The sequence below is a fragment of the Halichoerus grypus genome, chromosome 3, assembly GCF_964656455.1.
Source record: "Halichoerus grypus chromosome 3, mHalGry1.hap1.1, whole genome shotgun sequence".
NCBI lineage: Eukaryota > Metazoa > Chordata > Mammalia > Carnivora > Phocidae > Halichoerus > Halichoerus grypus.
Genome location: NC_135714.1, coordinates 170,230,243 through 170,245,502, shown reverse-complemented (window position 1 = coordinate 170,245,502; position 15,260 = coordinate 170,230,243). Strand labels below are relative to the sequence as shown.

Sequence of the window (15,260 nt, the reverse complement as noted above, 5' to 3'; positions counted from 1 at the left end):
CTGACACGGGGCTCGATCTCATGACCCTGTGATCATGACCTGAGCCAAACCAAGCATCAAGAGGCTCAACCGACTGCACCACCAGGTGCCCCAGGAGAGGCTCCATTAATTGAGAAATGCCAGGTAATGATTTAGTTTCATTTCCTGACTGGGTCCATAATCCTGAGTTGTCCTGGGACTTAGTTGAAAGTGCCATTAGCTTTAAAAGGCTTGGGAAACTCCCTGGACTCATATATAGTGGCTGAGTGGGAAGGGATCCTGGACACCACCTCCCCGGCCTCCCTTCAAGGCTGGCACCCCTTCTACCGCATCTCTGACCCAGATTCAGGAGAGCTGCTTGGAGGAAGGGAAGCTGGGCCCTAAGAGAGAGTAGGGAGTAGGCTGAGTTCCAGAGTGGGCGCGGCATGTGAAGTTGCTGGGCTGGGAGCACCACAGGCCCTGGGAGCACAGTGAGGGGGGGTGATGAGGGATAAGACCCCAGTGGCAGGCAGATCATGAGTGGCCTTGGGAGCTGTGAGGGTCCTTGTGAGGGAAGGGGATGCCTATCACACAGTGTTTGTAAAAGCATGACTCTTGCTCTAAGGTAAAGACTGGATTGGAAAGGCAAAGCCTAGAGGAGGTTATTGCAGGAATGATACGTGAGCAAGAGCATTGGAGACACAGGCTGGGGCAGAGAATGGCAGATTCATGGGCAACATCCTTAAACGTCCTACCTGCTGATGGTAGAGCTTCACCCTGGTACAGAATCATAACGTTTTTTCCAACCCCCTTTCTAGGTCCTGTCAGGCGTGGGGTGCTACCCACGTGGAGTGAAAGTGTCAAGATTCATCCACACGGCTTGCAGTCCAGATGTCCCCCCAATGCAGGTCTGCTCAAGAACGAGGTCAAAGGCTGAGGCGCACGGGACAGGCAAAGTTTTATTTAGAGTCAAAGAGGAAAAGGCCAGTGGTCACATTTTTAAAAATCTTCACTGATTTATCCATTTGGTGGTCTAAGTGCAGACGTGTTTCTCCCTGCCACGCCACCCCCACATCCACAGCCTGTTTATGCTCGTGTCTTGGATTTTTCGGTTGCTCTGTGGGAGATGGGTGTGTGTGGTGACGGAGATCCTAGAGCAGACATTTATTGGGTGCTTTACATATATTAACTCACTCAATCCTTTTTTTTTTTTTAAAGATTTTATTTATTTATTTGACAGAGAGAGACAGCGAGAGAGGGAACACAAGCAGGGGGAGGGTCAGAGGGAGAAGCAGGCTTCCCGCTGAGCAGGGAGCCCGATGCGGGGCTCGATCCCAGGACCCTGGGATCATGACCTGAGCCAAAGGCAGACGCTTAACGACTGAGCCATCCAGGCGCCCCTCACTCAATCCTTGCAACAACCCTGCATGGTTGAGTGGTACATATTACTTTCTCTACCTTATAAATACCACTGACACTCAGGGAGGGTAATTGAGCAACTTGCCCAAAGTCCCCAGCTAGTAAACATCTGAGCCAGGACACCAACGCACGGCCATCTGAATCCATCTCACTCCAAAGCTCACATCTCTTCATTGCTGCTTCGACATCACAATCAAAGATGACCCCCTGACACACACTGAAGTCCTCTGACTTTTCTGGTCACCTTGCAACATGAGCATAGTGGAATAATATGGGGCAGGGTAACCTAACCTCGTCTAGGACTTGGGAGGCAATGTTCACACTGAATTCTGACAGAAGAGTTGGCATTAGTGTGTGAGGCAAAAGATGCTGCAGACAGAGGCGCCTGGCTGGCTCAGTGGGTAGAGCATGCGATTCTTGATCTCGGGGTCATGAGTTCAAGTCCCACGGTGGGTGTAGCACTTACTTAAAAAAAAAAAAAAAGACTCAACAAACAGCAAGATCTAAAGGCAGAGAAAGCACACATATCCGAAGTACTAGAAGAAGCTCAGAGTCCAGCTGAGTGCAGCATGCAGAAAAGAGATGAAATGGGAAAGGCAGTTATGGGCTAGCCTGGGGCGGGGCGGGGTCTAAGGAGCCCAGAGTAATGAGCCTGGACTATATTCTAAGGGCAATTAGGAAGCCACTGAAGGATTTAAAAGAGGGAGTGTCAAAATCTGATTTGCATTTTTGGAAGATCACTCTGGCTGCAGAATGGAGGATTAGACCCAACACACACACATTTTTAAGTTGGTTTACAATGGATGGCCTCACATGCCAAGACCCAACTGCCCAGACTTTTGGGGCCACACTCCAGCTCCACTTTGAGCCAGTACATTCTGTTACCTACTTGGCTCTAGTCCACATCACCTTGGAATTCTTTGTTGGGGGTGTGACGTCATCTATAAATCCCAGCTTTCAATCCAGACACAGAGGCAGAGAAAGCTGGCTATCCTTTCTGACAAGCAGGGCATCCTCTGCCTTTTCTTTTAATTACATTACATTGCAGTTTTAATTACATTACATCTTAAGCATATTCCTACTTTTTTATTAGAAACATATTCTCAAAAACAAATTCTTTTAAGCAGCATTTGTAGTGAACGCATAGCATTTTGCCATATGGGCGATGGTGTTGAAGTCCTTCATTGAAAAGTGAGTTAGTCCTGCCTCCCCACAGCCCACCCCAAGCCTGGGGACTTGCCTTCCCTGCAGACAGGAGTGTCCACCAGTCAGATTTTTTAGTTTCACACGGCCGGTAGGCTTTGTCACGTGCATGTGCCCTAGTTAAAGCAATCACCCGGAAGATCGGCACTCCAGGGCCTTGCTGGAGAGCACGGACTGGAACCGACACCTCTCCTTTCCACCACCAGCCCAACAGACTCCCTGATATTTAAGAACATTTTCCATTAGCTCTCTCCCTCTCTCAACCGAGAGCTCCAGGAAGCTACCTGACAATCCAAAGGACTCATCATTTTCTTCCTAAGCTGTTCCCCTCCTCTTTCCTGGTTCAATGAAAGGCATCGCCAACTAACTAGTCCAACACCAAATCAGAAATGAGGTCGCAAGGACATCTAATTGTATACACATATACACACACAGGCAAATAGGTTAATATAAGTCAAAGTGAAACCTACTACAGATCAGCCTTGACTACTTATTGGTACCCACTCTACTACAACAAACACCAATTTTCTCTACCACCCAAATAGCTCATTGGCCACATGTTCTCCGTCCCCAGGAGCCGCCCCAGCTCAAACCAGCCTGCCCCTCAGCTGCATTATCCCTCAGCATGTCACAGAGTTTCTGTGCCAAGGCACGGGAACCTTTCAGACTTCTGCCTGGAGCCCCTCAGGTTGCCTCTGCCCTGTGGACACAGCTGGGCCCCTGCCTTAGCTCTCTCTGCCGCCCCTTCCAGGGCTCCCTCACCCTGCTCTCTTTGTTCCCACATTTGGGCCCACGGTCCCCAGCCCACCGCCCCCTCCATACCCTCTCGCCCACCCTCCACACACGCTATTGCCTCAGCTGAATGGCCCGGCCCACTAAAGAGCCAGCCTCAACCTCCAGAAGCCTCCCAGGCCCCCTCCCCAGGCCACCCCTCTCTTGGCCCTGACCAGGCTTACTTCCCCCATGAGACTGGCCACAGTGCTTAAGCCAACCCTTTACTTGCCCCCTTCCTATGGGGAATTGGAGTCTGACGCTGGGTGGAGGGAGAGGCCAGGCGCCTGCGTGTCCAGCAAGCTCCCCTCGGGTGAGGCTTGCACAGAGCTAACCAGAGAGCCTTTGTTCTAGCAGAGCTATGGGAATAAGTTGATGGATTGTGACAAGACTAAGGGAAGATCAAACCAGGAGATGAAAGAAAGAAGTGAGGAGTAGAGGATTTGTATTTACTTATTCTTTTATTCTATATCCAACTCCCCAAAGGAAGTGGGCAAGTAAAGGGTTGACTTTAGCATTGTGGCCAGTCCTGTGGAGAAGGAAGCCTATCGCTCTACTAGAATAAAGGTTCTCTGGTTAGCTCTGTGCAAGCCTCACCGGAGGGGAGCTTGCTGGACACGCAGGTGCCTGGCCCCACCCGCACCCAGTGTCAGACTCTGCAGGTGGAGATGGGGCAGGTCTGCGGATGACAAGCCCTCTCCCCCAGCTGGTCTGATACTAGCAAAGTTGAGGGGCCTCTAGGCCCATTATCCCATCTCTTTTCTGGTGGGTCTCACCCTGGGTGTTTGGGGGCTGCCCTTTCAATCTCAGAACTGAGTGGAGGAGTCACGGACCTCCTTCCTTTTCCCTATAGGGCTTCCTCTTGCTCCATCCCTACCTGTCCCAATTCTACTTTAATAACATTCACTGCCTTCTGACCTCCTGTTCCTGTCTTCTTCCTGACTGTACCCCGCTCCCTTGGCTGTACTTAGACCACTTGACTTCTTCGGGGCAGCAGATGAAACCATGGGCATCCAAGCGATGGATGGGCATGGGCAAGAGCCGGGCCACACTCCCCTCCTGTTCCTGCCAGGCCTCACGGCCCTAACACCAAGTCCAGCTGTTGACAAGCACTTCATATGAAGGCACAGGACCCCAGAGGGCCAGGGATTCCTCCACGTAACAAGCAAAAGTGCCAGGTAGGAGGAAAGAATAGAGGACAATGGCAGAAATGCTGGCACTCCAGAGCTACACATTATTAAACAATTCATGGACAAGATGCTGACTTGGTAGGCAGAGAAATCTCCACAACAGAAAGTAAAGGGGAAATAACCATTTTGTGAGGCAGAAGAGCCAGAAATAGAGCAGGTAATCCCCAGGATTCAGTTTTTAGCCACTCCTTCATTTGGCCTGTTGTCTTAACCTGGGTGACTGCGCAGACCCCTCACGGTCACACGGGCTGCTCCTGAGACCTACAGAGGAGCCTCTGAACACGCATGTCCCAACGGGAATCAGATGCCAGCACTTCGGTCCTAAGCCCAAATCACCGGCCTCCATTCTGCCCTGGGTTACTTCCTCCTCCGGCAGCCTTCCCACGAATTTGCAAGTCCTTCTGGTGAAGGCAGGGGAAGTATGTCCGTGCTGTCTCCCCTCTGGGTGCCTCACACAGCCTTGACTGCCCTGGGGGTGCGTCATATACCTGAGCAGGCAGCCTCGGGCCAGGGCTGCGAATAAGCTCGGAAGCCAGGCTGGGCTTGAGCCGCGCTCTGCGAGGCCGCAGGGAGCCAATGCCTGTAGGACACGCAGGCTCTCCATACCTACAGACCCCTCCTTTGATAAACAAAGCAGCTTGCTTTGCAGTAGCATTGTCAACGATGCTCTGAAATGGACAAAAATGTACTAACGGAAACGGAATATGTATTATCACCTTAGCAAAGACACGGAGAAATTCTCTTTGAAGGGAACCATCCAGTCACATTGGAAGCAAAGGAAAAAAGTTTGTTTTTTTTTTTTTAATTGGCTGACCATTAAATCTTCTTTCCTTTAGCTTTGAGCGTCCATAATGCACATTCTCCTCTCTTGGTGCATGTGTTACGCTTGCACTCTTAAGATGCACAGAGTCTCCCTGGAGGGGTCTGGTCTGCCCATAACACCATGTGTTCCATTATCTATGATATCACACACCCTGGATTTATCAGCCATGGCTCTGCCGGTGATGGTATTCTAAGAAAATTTAGGAACCACTTTCATGTTCCCCTTTTGATTGACAGCTACAATTGCCATGCAGGACTTTAATAAAGCCCATCTCAAAGTTTTAGACTGGACCCATGGAGATAACTAAGTCTGCAATAATAAATCTTGTCAAAATGGGAAATTCATTCCTTTCCTGAAAATGAAATGAAGATATGATTTAAAGTACCCTTTTCTCATTTACCAGCACTGAAGTAATAATGTGCTGGCCTTCCCAGGCACACATCAAAATTTCACACCACCAACTGGAAGGCCAGGCAAGAGCTCTGGTATTGGATTCATTAGAAAGAATAATTTAATTAATAATCATTATGTTATTTAAAAAATAATCATTACGTTATTAACTATAACCTTTTGAATATCATGGGAGTTTTAAAGTTTACAAAGCACATTCATTTGATTCTCATCCCTATTTTGCAGATGAGCAAACTGAGGCTCAGAGAAATTCAGAGGCTTATTCACGCACATGTAGCTGGAACTGCAATCCAGGACCGGCTCCTAGCCCAGCACACTGTAAAAGAGAGGCTTTTGAGCTGTTTTTCCAGAACCGGAAATGGAGATACGGAGCCAAGGAAAGCTTATTTGCTTTTTTCAAAAACCAAACATTGATGACTTTGCTTTAGTCAGAATAATTCAGGAAAAAATAGATTTAGTTGGTTCCAATTCTGTAGGGCCAACTCTTCCGAAATCAGTTTAGTAGAAAGGATAAAACAAGAATGCGCATCGCACACACACACCCTAGGACAAAGGTCGACAAGGTGGAGAAGGAACGATGGGGTGGAGGTGAGGAGGGCATTCAGGAAGGGTTCCTTGAAGAACGGAGTGATGGGCTCGGACACCAAAGGGGAAGAAGTGATGAGAGATCTACCTCTACAAAGGCCTTACGGAGGCAAAGCATGAGGACAAAAAGTGCCTGCACGTGGTCCCCATTCACTAGTGTCCGTTCATTTTTGTTGAAAGGAGGAGGAAGGAGCCTCAGACTGGGGTTAAGAAAAAGCCATAGTGAGAGGAGATAAGCAGAACCAGCGAGCCAGCACTTCGCTAGGCTGAACAAGAGAAGAGACAGGTCACGGGGGCTGCCGCACGGTCCCCTTCACGGGGAGGCCGTTTGTTCCGGGCTCTGAGTTTGGGCTGCCGACCCACTTACTTTGAGCAGCGGCTGTGAGGAGCAAAAGATGTGCAAACTGAAGAGTGCTGGACATCACTGAGGGTGTAGTGTCTGTGCTCACAAGACCCTGCTCTCCTGGTCTGGCGAAGGGGTCGGGAGCAGCCAGGGAACAGCCCCAATGCCACTGTCCCCACAGCGGGGCTGCTTCGAAGCACTGGGTTGGGAGAGGAACCTAGAGCAGGCTGGGAAAGTTCACACAACTTCAGCCACTGCTGGTAGCTCCCAGAGCTCCAGAAAGGCAGGGCTACGGCCGTTTTTGGAGGGTCCCAAGGCACTAAAATAAGAAGAGATGCCAAAGCAGGGTTGTGGTATATTTTAAAGGCTCACAACTAATAAAATAACGCATTTAATAATGAACGTGCAATGTACCATGATTATGCTATTCAAAAGCCAGAGACTTTATATACAAATATTAATTCATACTGCAACATATACTCGTGATGTGATGTGGCAACAGGACCCAGATTTAAAGACGTCTGCGGAACATCATTCTCTTTGGATCCTGTCTGCTATATCTCAGATTGAAAGGATAAACTCATTTGCAGACAACAGCAGAAGTTTACATCTGAGACCCTTACAATCAGAAGACGTGGGCCCACATGACGCTCGGGCTTAACTTCCTTCCCTTCATCCCACTCTTGCTCACCCCTCCCCCACCTCCTGGCCTCAACCCACTCCAGACTCGTGCAGGTCACCCCAAGCCTCCCCTGCAAGTCCAGTCACGGGATCACACAAAGACAGGTCCGCAGTCCGGGAGTGGGGCCTTGTTCCGCTGTGCGAGGGGGGCTGAGCACTCCCCGGGGAGCCCTGCGTGGTCTGGAAAGACCGATGGGCACCGCTGCACAGCAGAGTGGTGAAGACCACGTTCCACTCCTCTGCTCGCTTGGTTTGTTCTCTGCTCTCTTCTTCTTGGCTCCTTGAGGCCCTGTGCAAACACTGTTGTTCCAAATGGCTAAAACCACTTGACATTTAGTGCAGCAGAGACCCTGCAAGGAACTGACTACACACTCTGTGGTGGAATTCACTGCACCAAAAAATTAGATCGTTCCACTGCCTGCCTGTGAATCTCTATTGCTTTGCCAATGATTAGAAAAGAAAGAAATACCAGACTTTCTTCGGATGCCCCCAAAGGACAGGCAAAGAGTATATTGTTCACCTGAACCCGTGTCTATAACCAAGACAACATCGGAGCAAACAGAGACAAATATATTAATCTGCTCATTCAACCAATCATCCCATACATTTACTGCACACCCATTATGTGTCAGGCGCTGGGGCTACAGCCAGGAATAGGGTATGATCTCTTCCTTCACCAAAAGCAGAGGGGACAGAGGATGAAGCAGGGGGACAGAAGCAGGGACAAGGAGAGAGCTCAGTAATCACCATCCCAGAGTCTGACAGGTATGGCAGGCAGCAGGATTAGCGGAACCCCTTAAAGCAGGGCTGAGCTGCCAGCCCCTCTTTTCCCTAGCTATCTCCCTCACGCCTTCATCTTCTCCTCCTTTATTTAATTCTGACCCTCCTCCCATGCTGGGCCTTACTTTCTCTCCAACCTCTCTGTCCTCCTCTCCTAACCTCAAGCCCTGGGTAAACATAAAAAGCACACATATTCCTGTGCCCAAGGCATCCTCAGCCTTAGAAAGCTTTCATTCTTCATGCAAATGCCTGCTTTACACATGCTTTGCGATTTATTTATTTCCATCCCAACCTTCAGAAGCAGGGGGACTTATCAGTAAATGTCATAAATTCCGGACTTTTTTTTCTTTAAAGCTGCAGCTCCAACAGCCAGCATCTGACAAGGATGCGTGCTACACAAACAGAAACCTGAATGAAGCCCCAGAAGAATGCAGGCATTTTTAGAGCTCCAGAGTTTTAGCTCAATTCCCTGTGTCGAGGTGGTTTCTATCTGTGTCAGTCAGTGCGTCACAACACCAGCCTCCATCCCCCGTTGCACAGCACCCCTTAGCAAGCGCCTTCCCACACAATATCATCAACCATAAAAACTGCAACCAGTGTTGAAGTTACAACCACGATTCTTTCTACAAACGGGGAGGGATTCGGTCTGCTCAGTCAGTCCCCGCTAAGCAGGTTACCCATGGGACAAACACCTTTCCTTTCCGTAAATTCAGCGTGCCCTTGGCTCAGCTATATATTCCTATGAATTACCAATTCACTGGAATAAAACGTTCACTTGCATCTCTGAAGTTCTTTCTTCGTGCTGATGACAAGGATGGTTCCGTGGCAGCCCCAGTCTGTGGTGACCAACGGTAAAGTCCTCACCTGCTTGATTTTAATCATCTTTCCCTTCAAACATTCCTTCATTGGCCCAGGTTAGACTTGACCTCATATGAACCTTCAACCCTGGCCATCTGCTTCCCCAGCCCCTACAGGAGCGTCCTCTGCCTCCTCTAAATATCTCTTTCTGCATGGTTCTGTCTCCCTCACCTTTCCCTCCAGGGCCCTCCACCTTCTTGTGATTTTGCATTTTGCTATAAATTTTAACTCTAGTCTCTGAGATGGCCCTCAAGACTATGCCCATAGCTAAGAGACCTCAAAATTATTATGGAATACAAAGAAAGCACCCCACACCTCACCCCATACCATACCCTCCTCGCCCCAAGAATCGGCTCTGCGAGTTTATGTTACCACTATCACTTTGACTTAAGATTTCCCTGTTATTGTTGTATCAGTCCTAGCACCCAGGGTACTGCATAAAATAATGAATATCTGTATGGGAGATTTCTGAATGCTTATTGACGCAGTATGCTATGACCAGCTATAAAACAAAAGAACACAACTCAGGGGGAGGAAAATCTATTTTCATCTAGCACTCAAAATGGACATAAAGTTCATAAGAAGGTAAAGATTAAGACCAAAGAGGTAAAAAGAATATTGAGATTGCCACTCTTATGTGTGTGTATTATATGCAGTCGGGATGCAGAGTTATATTGAAGGGAGCTTCATAGGATGGAAAGAAACCAAAGAAGAGAAGAAGGGAGAGTTCTGTTTTGACTATTGCTCAAAAAAATTATTTAAGGTATCAGGAGCATCAAGGAGGAAGCTCCAGAGCAAGAAGTGGGATAAAAACACTGAGTGAGCAGTTTGGGAGAGGATGGGCTTGGCTCCTAAAGCAATCGGCAGGAATGGAAATAGAGAGCACGCTTTTCTAACAAGAAATTTACATTCATGCCAAGAAAGTGGGTGAACACTGTCAGATATAACCAGACTTCCCCCTGCCTGACTCACAGGATGGGCTCTGGTATTTCAGACCCTAGCAGAAGGACTTGAGATTCTCTAAGTGGCACCAACCCAAACTCTGATTCACCATAGGTTTGGGGAAGGCCTCTTTTTCCGTCCTGCTAAAGGGGTGGTGCCTTTGGGAAACTACTATTTACACACACCATGGAAATCCCTTGAGGGAGGAGGGGCTGGCTCTTGAAGGGGTGCAGGAAAGCCTAGAGTGGGCTGGTTAATTCGGTTACAGTCAGAGAACATCTCTGCCCCTGTGTCTCATCTCTAGGAAAAGGCCTGATGTTGGTCCTGCTGACCCACTGCTAAGTGGAGTATGACCCACAAGCTGTCTTTTCTCCACACTCTGCTGTCAACCAAGGCTCCAAACTTCTTTCTCAGAGTGAGACAATTTCGGGGGGGGGGACCCAAAACCAAAAACATTTCCTTCTCAATCAAGACCAGTGCCTCTGCCTGGAACCCTGAGGGGTCCTATTCCCTGGTCAGTAAGCTTGCAGGCTGTGCCACACACGGACTTCTTTGGGTTAAAATGGCTCTCCTGACGTTGGAGTTCAGCCCTACCTCCACTTCCCAGAACTGCATCCATGTACTGCTGGCCTCCTCCATGGGGGGAGGGGGCCTCTAAAACACCTCTTAGCTGGAGCCCTCTGCCCAATTAACCACACCCTCCCTTTGCAATGAAAGATATTTCAGACTAAGAGGTGTTTCTCACCAAAGGTGTTTCTAGAGGTGCTTTGAGTCAGGGGTAGGGAGACCTCAGACCCAGAAGGAAGTGCTCAACACACCAACAGCTGCTTTAAGGGGTCTGGGTCATGGGGTGGGGGCAGGGAGATATCTTGTCTCGGCACTCCTCCACGAAAAGGCAGACCTGTTCTCTGACCAGGCCCTTGGGCCAAGCTGGACAGCACCCGTGTCTGGCTTCCAAAGGAACTTCCCCTCCTGGCCATCAGTCGCTCATCTTGAGTGACCCAAACATAGGATGCTGCCAAATGCCCCGGGGGCATGCCTTTCTGCCTCTGGACTCGGAGGGTTAGGAAAGGCGCTTCCTGGGCTCGAGAAGGGTCGAGGAAGGACAGGAGAACCCCTGGTTCAGAGACATGGGAACGAAGCTCTCCTTGTGGGAGCGTGGGTCACCGGGGGAGGCGCCCGGCAGAGCAGCCTCGGGAGCCCGGAGCCGCATTTCCCCAAACCAGCTTCCTTGCAAAGCCAGGAGAGGCGGCGAGCCGGAGAGGAGCAGCCCATCACCCTCGCGGGCCGCCCGGAGGCCGGAAAAGTTCCTCCCAGAGCGGCGCGGGCCTCCCGGCATCTGTCCAAGGTGCTGAAAGGTCTACGCGGCCGGCGGGCCGGCGGGCTTCTGCGCGCCTTCAGCCTCCTGGCCGCCCGCTCTGCCCTTCCAGCCTCTTGCCCTGTCCTCTGCCCCGCCGCACCGAAGCCTCTTCCCTCCTCCTCTTCCACCCCGCGCCCTCCACTCTCGAGCGGCATCAACTCCGCCGGCGCCCGGGTCCTCGCGCCCCCACCTCGTTCTTAGGTCCGCCGAGCCCCTTCCCCCAGCGGCCACCTCCAGGGTGCCTCTGCCGCCGGGCTGTCGCCGCCGCCCCCCTCTTACCTTCTTCTTTCGGTCACGGGAGCGGTTCCTCCGCTTCCTGTTGGATTCCTCCTTCTCCTTCTGCTCCTGGAGGGCCTGCGCCTCGATGTCTTTGATTTTCTTCAGCTGTTTGGCCGCTTGAGCCATGGCGGGTCACGGTGCTCCGGTCCCTGCCTCCCGGACCCCTAACACTTGGCAATCCAGGTGGCGACACCCTCCCGAGGAGGAAAAAAAAAATGAGTCTCTGCTCCGCGGAGGGGGGAGCTTCTTTCCCCACCGCGGGAAGGATGCGGCCGGGTCGGCCGGGGAGGCGGCTGCGAGACGCTCGGAGGGCGAGGCGCGCCGCGGCTGCCCGGCGGCCCCCGGATGGCGCCTCCCGCCGTGGCCGGAGCTCGCTCGCCAGCGCCCGGGACGGGCTCTGGGCTCGGCCCCGCCGCCTCCCTCCCTCCGTCCCTCCCTCCCTCTCCTGCGGCGGCGGCGGCGGCGGCGGCGGCGCGGGGGGCGGGGGCGGGGAGGCGGCTCGTACTGCGGCGAGCGGCGAGCGGGCCGGGGAGGAGGCGGACTCCAGCAGTTAACGCAGGAGGGCGCGGGGGCCGCTCGCGGCCGGGGGGCCCGGCCGGCCCGACGAGGCTGTGCGCGCTCGGCGCCGGCGCTGGTGCATTGCGAGCGGCCGGCTACAGGCGGGCGGGCCGGCCGGGCTTCCACCACTGCAGTGCCGCCGCCGCGGCCGCCAGACGCACGGGCCCCCGTGCCGTCGGGTCTCAGGGAACAAAGCCGGCCGCTCTACCCCGAGCTGTTGGGGCGCCGCGGGGGACCCTACTGCGGGCGGCCTCGCCGCGCCGAGGGGCGAGGGGAGGCTGCAGTGGGCGGCGGGCCCCGCGCCGAGGCGACCCGCAGACCAGCGCGCCTGGAGGCGGCGGCGGAAGCGACAGCACCCTTGGGGCGCGGAGGCCCGGACCGCGCGGCAGGGGTGGGGGCGGGGGCGGGGCAGGGGCCGGGCCTAGGGGCGCCCCCCGGCGGCCGCCGCGGCCAGGCCGGGCCACGCCAGCGCCGAGCCTTCGCGGTAGTCCCGTTGAGGGCGTCCGCCGAGGGGCGCCCGCCGAGGGGCGCCCGCCGAGGGGCGCGCGCGGTGCCAAGGCTCCCCGGGGAAGAGGCCGTTTCCCCCCGTCGCTCGCTTAGAGCTTGATTTGCCCCTTTCAGACCATGTGGGCCTTTCATTTGCATATTTGCCAATTATAGCTAGAAAACGTGTCCAAGATGAAGTGAGCAGTTTTCCCTTGAGTTCCCTTTTGACGGGAGCGGAACTAGGTTTTTGCACCAGAGACCGCCCACCCCCCATTCTCAACTCTCACACACACCCCCTCTCTCGGCAACGCCGCCTTTCCCGCTGTTCAGCTGTAAAGAAACACACACCTGGCTGTTTAGGTCACGCAGCCGCAAAGGCAGGCTGCGGAAGGAGGAGGGGCCTTAAGCTCACCCGCCCCCTCCTTCGGGCGACCGGCGGGAAACCCGAGGCCCCAACTTGGCAACCACTGCCCCTTCAGTCTGGTGCCGCTCCCGACCCACTCCTTCCATCAGGTGGCACGGATCTCCTGGCCCACATAAGGTAAAAGTGCATTTGTAGAAAATAATATTTAGGAATTGGTGAAGTTAGATGAGAGTCTGCTTCCTTCGGTCCTAAACTGAGGGCTGATGCAGACATTTAACCAAGCACAGAGCAGAGCCCGGCGAGTGGGAATCTCTTCTGTATTGTGGCCAAATGCCTCTCAAAGGGCTCTGAGCTGCGCCACCCCTGTACGGTACAAACTCGGGGAGTGGTGAAATCACCCCAGTTGCTCTCCAGACTCCATGCTTTTTCCCTTACTGGAACCTTACCTGCCTATGCCTCCCCATTCCCCCTCCATGTCACTATTCCACCACCAACACTCCCCCCCCTCGCCGCCACCCTCCCCACGCCCCTGATCCCCTCCTAGTCCTCCACCATCCTCTCTACCTGGATGCGAGTCAGTAATTAAGGGGCTGGCTGAACCTTTGCTTTGACCATTGTCCTTCCCCAGGGCTGGGTTCTGGACCCTCTTCTCCTCTCTCTAGATCAGCATTGTCCAACTGAAGCTTAATGGAAGCCACAAATCCCAATCCCCTATGTAATTTAAATTTTCAAGTAGCCACATTTAAAAAAGTTAAAAGAAACTGGTAAAATTAATTTTAATGATTTATTTTATTCAATGTATCCAAAGTGTTACCATTTCAACATGCAAACGATGTAAAATTATTAATGAGATACCTCACATTCTTTTATACTTCAAAATTCAGTGTGTATTTATATTTAGAGCGCATCTCAATTAAGACCAGGCACATTTTCGTTGTTTAAGAGGTACGTGTGACTCCTGCTTACTGTATTGGACAGCGCAACTCTAGGTGGTCTCCCCAAGCCCGCTCCCCCATGTCCTTGGCTATACTCAGCCTGCCAAGGAGGCACACATTTCATCTGCGGCGCAGACCTCTCCTCTGAGTGCCAGGCCCACGCACCTGTGACCGGAGGCCTCCTCCCTGTCAGCGCCTGCATCCCTGCTTGCCACCCGCCCATCCATCCCTCACAATGCAGTCACACTCATCTTTTCAAAATACACATCTGATCATTGTCACTTCTCAGCTTACCATCCTTCTTTTTGGCTTCTAGGACAAAGATCAAAATCTTCTGTCTGGCCCAGGAGAACCCGAATGATCAGGCTCTTCCTACCCCGGCTGGTCTTACCCCAGCTGTGCCCTGGTACAGTGCCCCAGCCTCACCTTGTCAGTGCTGTCTCTCCACGGGGTGTCTGTCCCTGCTGCCCCAGCCCAGACTGCTCTGTCCCAGTCTAACTGTCCTCTCAACTAGGCCCCAGTCTGGCTAATTCCAACTCACTCATCTACATCCAGGGAGTCTTCACTTTGTGCAGGAGGCCCTTCTGGAGCCCCCAACTAGCCCTACCATCTCATCATAACACCATCTGTGCCTCCTTCAGAACACCTGCCCTAAGTATACTTTTACACTGGTGTGATGGTTTTGATTGATGCACATCTCCCCAACTAGACTTTAAACTCCGGAAGGGAAGGCATGGTGTCTGGTTTGGCTCACCCTTGTATCCTCAGTACCTTTCATTGTGCCTGGCACATAGTAGGGGCTCAATAAACGTGTGTGGAAGAATCAACAAGTCTACCGTGTACGGGCTTCAGGAATAACAGTAAGACTAGCTGACACTTATTCAGCACTTCCATTGCACTGGGCATTGTCACCACCTTCCAGATGGGGGAAATGGGGCACAAGGGAGTGAAGTCACTTACTCAAGGTCTCAGCTCATCAGTCGTGGAGCCAGGATTTGGCCCTAGCTGGCTGGCCCCAGAGCACATACTCTTAACCATGAAGCTGCACTCAATTACTCAATCTCCTTATCTATAAACAAGGACACTGGTAATACCTCCCTTGAAGCATTGTCAGGAGGACGCGGGGAGAGAGCAAATGCGAAATCATGCAGTAAAACAAAGTGCCGTATCAAGCTTCAGTTTCCTTCTTTTTTTGTTTTAAGTTAAATTATAGTTGACACACAATGTTACATTGGTTTCAGGTGTGCAACGTAGGGATTCATAACTCTGTACGTACGTTATGCTGTGCTCACCGGAAGTGTAGCCACCGTCTGT

At 52.3% G+C, this 15,260-nt stretch overlaps 1 protein-coding gene across 11 annotated transcripts in view; it reads right to left on the bottom strand.

The window, feature by feature from the left end:
- The window catches only part of ANK1 (ankyrin 1), a 207,505-nt gene extending 195,551 nt beyond the window's left edge, over positions 1–11,954 (bottom strand). For 5 of the 11 annotated variants that reach the window (XM_036102283.2, XM_036102286.2, XM_036102285.2 and 2 more), the window contains exon 1: positions 11,604–11,952. In XM_036102283.2, the coding sequence (XP_035958176.1) occupies positions 11,604–11,729 (126 nt within the window). In that variant the 5' untranslated portion in view covers positions 11,730–11,952. Of the gene's footprint in view, positions 1–11,603 lie in introns of all 11 variants that reach the window. The other 6 variants (XM_036102295.2, XM_036102296.2, XM_078069580.1 and 3 more) reach the window with 4 other exon arrangements.
- Positions 11,955–15,260: the final 3,306 nt, after the last annotated feature.